Source organism: Montipora capricornis, chromosome 1, assembly GCF_036669925.1.
Source record: "Montipora capricornis isolate CH-2021 chromosome 1, ASM3666992v2, whole genome shotgun sequence".
In the NCBI taxonomy this organism is placed as follows: Eukaryota; Metazoa; Cnidaria; class Anthozoa; order Scleractinia; family Acroporidae; genus Montipora; species Montipora capricornis.
Genome location: NC_090883.1, coordinates 5,723,037 through 5,730,477, shown reverse-complemented (window position 1 = coordinate 5,730,477; position 7,441 = coordinate 5,723,037). Strand labels below are relative to the sequence as shown.

The window sequence follows — 7,441 nt, the reverse complement described above, 5'->3', positions numbered from 1 at the left end:
TCTTCAAGAACAGCAACCTAGCAAATTTAAACCCATTTCTGTGCCCTTCTAGTGGCTTTATTCGTGTTGGAGGAAGAATTCATAAGTCGCTGCTACCAGAAGTAGAGAAACACCCCATTATCTTGCCTTCTAACCATCGTGTTGTGAAGTTATTGATTGATGATGTTCATCGCCGTGAGCTACTAGTTCTGCGACTACTAGTTCTGCAACAAAGATTTTGGTTGGTCAAAGGAAGATCAACTGTCCGTCAGACACTAAAGAACTGCTTACTATGTCGCCATTACCAAACAAAGCCATTTTGGCAGCGAAGGGCACCCCTGCCTGTGAAAGCGTTGTTTTGATTAGGTGTGACAAGAATGTCCAAAAACGGAATTGCATTGTTATGTTCAAATTCAATGGTAAATTTAATATTGCGATGACAGCCGTTCAAATAGTGCAAAAACTCATTTGCACTGTCTTTGTTGTGAAACATGGTGAATGTGTCATCAACGTAACGATTCCAAAATAAAGGACTAACTTTGGCGTTCAGCAACCACTTTTCTTCAAAAGCATGCATGAAAATGTTGGCTAAGACAGGGCCCAATGGTGAACCCATGGCAACACCATCGATTTGGTCGTAGTATTTATCATCAAAAAGAAAGTGGCTCTTCTTGGTGGCAAATTCCAATACCTTGCGTAAAACAACCCTGGGTAAAGCCGGAGGATCAGCAAGATAATACAATTTGTCTAGACAAATGTTTAGTGTTTCCTCGAGTGGCACATTTGTAAATAGGGAGAAAACCTGCATGAAAAACACGGTAATTTTTTGGTACTTACAGTTTGTGTAGTGACCCATAGAGGCCGCCATCTTGGATGACCGAGTGGAGGCCAAGTACTAGTCAAAACGAAAACTGGGCCTAAATGAAATGTTCTGTGCATTATTTTCGCTGATAGTGATAATGGAGAGCCGTTAAGTGTTTTTCAAAGCAGGTGTATAGATTTTCTGTACAATTTAGGCTAAATTTCTCGCAGTCGCAGTATTAACCACAGGCCACCCACCAAAGTGGTTTTCGTACATATTTGGTACTTTATAAATACAAACCCAGAAGAGATCAAGCAGGGCACCGGCCAAAGTTTTAACCTGTATGCCCTAGCCTATGTTCACACAAACTTTGGAGCATTTGTCCGCTCTGTATAGATCTGACCACCAAGCCATCTGGCTAACACAACAGTTATTTCACCTACCCTAAGGAAAGCAGAAAAAACTAAAGAGCACATGGCCATAAAAAGAGCTGCATTTTCTACAGAGTTTGTCACCACAGCAGTCGCCTGTATTAATCTGTGCAAAATGGGTAAGGTCAGAGGTAACCAGCTGTCGAGGATTCGCTCTGACGAAGGGCTAACGCTCGAAACGTCAGCTCTTAGAATCTCTGTACGGTGGCCAATTTACATTATCAACTCCGTTGATAAAACCAAATTTTTGTCGAGTGGGAAACCTACCTTCCCATAACCTTTCAACATCTGAACTATAAAAAAATGCCTTAGAATGGTCAGGAAAACCATAGAGCTTATGTGAATATGATATAGCTGACACATAAGCAGTTACTGTTGAAGGAGCATATTTGCGATCATATAAAAAGGCTACGAACAAAGCTAGTATCGTAGGAGAGATTGGTAAAGGAAAATCAAAGGATTGAAATATTGAACTAAGGAATTGATTGAATATGTTTCAGGCTCTCCTGTAAACATTGCGCAGAATGCCTATTGTTCTCCGGACATTTACCTCCAGAGCAATAAAAATCATAGGTCAGTAAAATTAGGGGCAAAGAATGACTCAAATGGTTCTCATTTGTCAAATATTACGCGCTCTTTCTCCCTTGGGGAATTCTGCTTTACTCATTAACTTGTCAGGGCGGAGCGAAGAAACAAAGGACGTTTCAAGTTATTGTTTTCGCTATTGTCTCTGGATATCACACTTTGAGAATGCATTAAAAGCTGACTTTTACGAACATTTTAAATTTGCATTTACCATTTCTGATCTCGCAAAATACCTGTTTTAGGATTTCGCACTTAAGATTCGCGCATTTACTGGAAAAAGCACTCAGCCTCTTGTTCAAAACAAGCATAACCAAAAAGTCTGCTATTTTCCGGCACAGTTTCTTACGTGCAATTGACAGACTGAAATTTGTCAAAAGAAATGAATCAACTCGAATTAATGTTTAACAGAGCAAAACAATCGGGAAAAAGAACTTTCTTGCTCAATGTTTGGAAACGAGTTTCGGTGCACAAAAACAAAACTTTTCAATCCCTCGCGACTCAAGATGGCCGCCGTGTGATTAAGGCCTGTGGCAATCAGCAGTGAGCTTCATTAAAGTTTCTTACATTTGCTCGTGCGTGAATGTAAAGTGATTGTATATTTTAGCCCGTTTCTGCTTTGCATTTCTGTCAATGAAATTTGTGTAAGTATAACAGTTAAAAGGCTTCGTTTCGCTTTTGAATGAATTTATATGAATGAATCAAAATGAATAAGAGGCTGACGGATCTTGGTTGCGAGAAGGTTCCCGATGCGTTTTGTTGTAAGGCTGTCACTTGGCACTTATCGTGTGTGACTCCTTGGTTGTTAAATTAAAGTGCAATAGTTCGCCAGCTCCAAACGCGCCATTTTCAAATGAAACTACGACTAATAATTTTCAAACTGAAAAACGTAAAGGTTCCTTGTGACCAATTTTCGCAATTAAAACAGACTGATTTGCCATTTGCCATGCGTGAAAGTCTTGTAGGTATGTTAGTTTTCCCAAAATTGCTCTCCAAAATGACCATACGAAAATTTCCAGATATTCAAGTGGAAAAATGACTTCTACTTTCTCAATTTCATTCTTTGATTGTAGACCAATCCTTGATTTTCAAGAAGCCATGCGTGAACCTTGAAATTATTATTTCTGAGACTCGGAAAAGTGAATTTTGTGAACCCTAGTTGCCTAGTTTTGGCCAATTCCTCTCTAATTTATGGCTCTTCAGAGCGCGATTGTATTCGAATTTGCCGCTTCAGTGATTATGAATTATTCATGATGTCCAGGCATTCTGCGCAATGTAGGAACAGAAGAAGGTTGGAGACTAGATTTTAACAAATTTGTTACTACATCTGTCAATTTTGAGGCAACAAATGGGGAGGGATCTCTGCTGGAGACTGACACATTGAGACTGATGCCATTTTATGGAAGGATGCAATCTGCAGGCGAGAGAAAGAATCAACCAATGTATTACGCACTTCTGGTATGTGTTTTGCTTTAAAAAGAATATTATGTTGTAAGAAAATGGAAACCAGCTTGCACATTAAAGACGTAAGGGAAGGATCACGGCAAGATTGTTTGTTAATCACATGGACCAAAGCCTCATTGTCAGTGAAAAATAGGACACTCTGATTACATAATTGGTCTCCCCAAAGACTGAGACTTTAAGCAATAGGATAAAATTCCAAAATTTTAAATTTTTTTTTCAATCCAATTATCCGGCCTACTCCCATAATACCAATTGTTTCCAAAAATTGCACCAAAACCAATAGATATGTGTTATTATCTCGGCATCCCTATAGCACCGGAAAAAACAATAGGGCCATCACAGATACTTTCCTTCGCAGGCATTGAGCTTGATTCCTGTCTTATGGAAGCTCGCCTACCACTGGGTAAAAATGAAAAATGTATAGGAATTCAATCAGATTTTCTTAAAAGGAAGAGGTAACCTTGAGAGAAGTCTAGTCTCTCACTGGATTGCTCAACTCTGCTTGTTCAGTTATTGTTCCAGGCCTGGAGGGGGAAAGAAGCAATGAAGATGTCAAAAGGGCTAACCTTCCCAACGGTTTTGTCGATGATGGTAGTTCCTTCTTGTAAGACTCATCAATTAGGCTCCTGTCAGGTTTGTACCACTCAGAAACTACTGTCTTCTGTAGTTCAGGTTCTGGTTTCTTGTCTAGCAATGGTTCCAATGGCACTTGTAGATCCGGTCACCTTTCTGACTGAGGAGACAGTTCGATATCCACTGCTGGTTCTCCTTCCTCTTTGCGACGAAAGGCGGCAACCTGTGTTGCATGAAATGTGCCCATGCCACTGAGTGCCTCTTCGTTTATGTCTATGTTATCTACAGCAAAGCGAGTGTACCCTGCAAAATGTGTGGTTCCAGTGAAGTTATGAGGAACAAACATGTTACGGCTTTCCTTGTATCTTTCAAGGACGTCATTTGCGATGGTATTATCCATTCTCTGGACAGTGTCGTAATTAACCGAGTGGCCGGCAGCGTGCAAAAACTGTACCACTTGTTTTAATCTACAACCCCGGACATTAATTGTTGGAACACTTGACACTTCAGGACACTATACCCCTTTTCCCCTTACAAAGTTGGGGATTACCGCGAGTTTTGCAGGAAAATGTGTGATCACCAACTGTTTTCAACTTTGTGAAGGGGGAAGGGGGAAATTCCCATAAAGTGTTCCTACAATTTTGACCGGGGTTGTCTATAAAACAGGAATTTGAAACATGTGGTCACGCCAAGAGGGCACAGAAAAGGAAGTTATTTTGCCGTTGTTGAAGGTAAAGGAGACTTTTAAATTCCATATTTGAAAAGTCTTTTCTTTTCCTTTAGAGAGACTGTGATTTGTAGATAGATTCAGAGACAACTCTGAACAAAGAGGATTGTGAACGACTTTGTTTAATTAGATTAAAAAATGAGAATATATGTTTACGTTTGTGTTCATGCTTGTTTGAAGACGTTTCGTGGTGATCGATATCGCTAAAATAGTGAAAGAAATTTGGTGAAAACAAATGCAAATATGACCTCTCAGGAGAATGAAGCTGGACAAGAGTGTACAAGAGACGACAATCTAAGCAACAGACAGCATCGCAGTGTGTATCTGATAACGTACAGCCAAGCTGACGAGCAGATAGTTTCGTCGCGTGAGTCCTTCGCCGTAATAGTTCTGGATGCGTTTGAAAATTCTGATCCAGAAACACAAAGCCGTGTCGTACAATGGGTGTGTAGTGAAGAGAGTCATAAGAACGGGGGCATACATTACCATATGGCTGTAAAACTTGATCGTTACCGGAGATGGCTTAAAGTTCGTAATTATGTGGACACGAAGCATGGAATAAAATTGCATTTCTCAAGCGTTCACACAAATTATTATTCTGCTTGGAAATATGCAACTAAAGAAGACAAGCAATATTTTCAATCACCAGATCATCCCGATTTGAAGCCTCCAAAAACGCAAAAGGCAAGTGTGACGTGTGTTGGTAATGGGAAGAAAGAGCAAAAAGCAAGCAAACGCAAGAGAAAGGCTCGCTTATCAGTGTTTGATGTTCCCAGCTTGTCGTTGAACGAGGAATTAGAACACGAACTGAACTTCTAGTTCTAGCCAAAATCTTAGAAGAATGAGGGAAAAACAGATCTCGCGGAATTCATAGCCAATCGCGGGTACAAAGCAGTCGACGAGGCCTTAACTATTGGTTGGGACATAGAAGAAGCCCCTTCTAACCTTCAAAGAAGTCAAAGAACACGTATGGAAATACTGATTGCGTTGAAGGATGCAACACCCAGTGGTTATGTATGGCTTGAGATATTCTGCAGCGAAATGGTATATCAGAAACAGAATTTGCCGAAGCAGTACGAACTCTTTTAATTAAAGGGCGTGGCAAAAATAGGAACATCCTTCTTATTGGCCCATGTAACTATGGTAAGACATTCCTTCTAAATCCTCTGAATACAATATAGAGAATATTTACAAATCCGGCAACAACTAGCTTTGCCTAGGTAGGTGCTGAATTACGTGAAGTAATTTTTTTGAATGACTTTCGTTGGTTGGAGAAGATTATCCCTTGGCACGATTTGCTATTACTTCTCGAGGGGCAAACTGTACACTTACCAGCTCCCAAGTCGCACTACTCCAAAGACATTGAATTTAAGCACGATGCACCTATCTTTTGTACAGAAAAAGAGGAAATAGTTTTTGTGCCAGGTGGGACAATAGACTCCATGGAAACTGATATGATGCGTTGCCGTTGGCAAATTTATCGCTTTCACGTCCAAATCGCACCAAGTGAACAACGAGATATTCAATCTTGCCCACGCTGTTTTGCAGACCTAATTGTGCCTTCTCAAGAAAACACCATCGCTAGTTCGTAGAATCTTCCGTAAAATATTGCCTAATGCGTTGAGAAAAATAACCACCGTTGTCGTCAGTAACGATGTATGAAATATCACTGATCTTTAAGAGCGCGAACGGACGACACGAATTACCATGACGAATTACCATTGTTATCAACTTCTTTAAAATACAGTCTACCGGTTTCAGTTATAAAAATCACTTTAAGAGAACTTCTGTTTGAAAAGCACTATATACTATTAAGCTTGTTTGGAATTCCCGATAAAATTAGCCGTAAACAATGGGATCTTAGAGGGTAATTCGTGAAAATTAAAGAAGATCTTAGTGTTAGACATTTGATACTTTGAAGGACACGAATTACCATTTTCAACTGAGGTCTGTACAAGAAAACAGCAAAGTAGGACGGTAGAGCCATCACAAGTGAACATGTATGTCGAAAGTTATTAATCTTGAGCAAAAAAGAGGTTTATTTCACACCCTGTTGTAGTTTCAAATGGCCTTTTCTTGATGGTCATTCGTTGAGGCTCTCCGTGGTAATTATTGATTTGACCAGCCGTGTTTATGTGGCGTCTGCTATGAGCAATGCGCTAATATCACAGAACGTACATGCAAATGCTTAACTTTCCCATTAAATTCGCTGTAATAAATATTTGTCGGAAATCATGTTTTCAAACTTCGTGGCTTTAGTTCAAGGGGGAATGAACCAAAAGTTTCTGTCCAAGTTTTTATTCACTTTGAAACGATTTACGTGCAGACGGTCAATATTGTATTAACAAATACTTAATTACTGCTTACGAATGAAGTACTCAGTTGGAAATTCATACTTTCCATAATTCGTTCTGTTGGATTTGTGCAACAAATGGTTGGAATATGTACCTGGTTAAAATTAATATTTTAGGCGGTTTCCCTTACTTAAGAGTACATCATGTAGTCTCTTGTCCATTGAAGCAATTAAATTGTTAACTGTGGTTGAGGGAATTCCCGCTATTGTACGCATGACTCGCTCTTTAAATTCTTGGAACTTTCGCTTGTGATACGGTGCAATTTGGCTTCTTCTCGTAGTGCATTATTTGCAAAGTGAAAGAAATTTTCAATAGGAGCCAAATCCGCACTTCTTGGGGGCAATTTCAACAACTCAGCCTGAGTGCGACTCATGGCTCTCTTTGCTGCCGCAGAATTTTGACATGGATCACAGTCTTGAACAAAAATACGCTCCGGTCCCTTGTCTGCAAGATCAAACATGCAATTAAAGTTTCTGTCTATGAAATCTTCAAAATATGACCCGGACATTTTCTCATAGGGTTCACATAT

General features: G+C 39.8%; 1 protein-coding gene across 1 annotated transcript; it reads right to left on the bottom strand.

Moving 5' to 3' along the window:
• Nucleotides 1-280: 280 nt before the first annotated feature.
• On the bottom strand, nucleotides 281-847 carry LOC138055552 (uncharacterized). The gene has a single exon (XM_068901462.1). The coding sequence runs from the start codon at nucleotides 845-847 to the stop codon at nucleotides 281-283; it is 567 nt and encodes a 188-aa protein (XP_068757563.1).
• Between the last annotated feature and the right edge of the window lie 6,594 nt (nucleotides 848-7,441).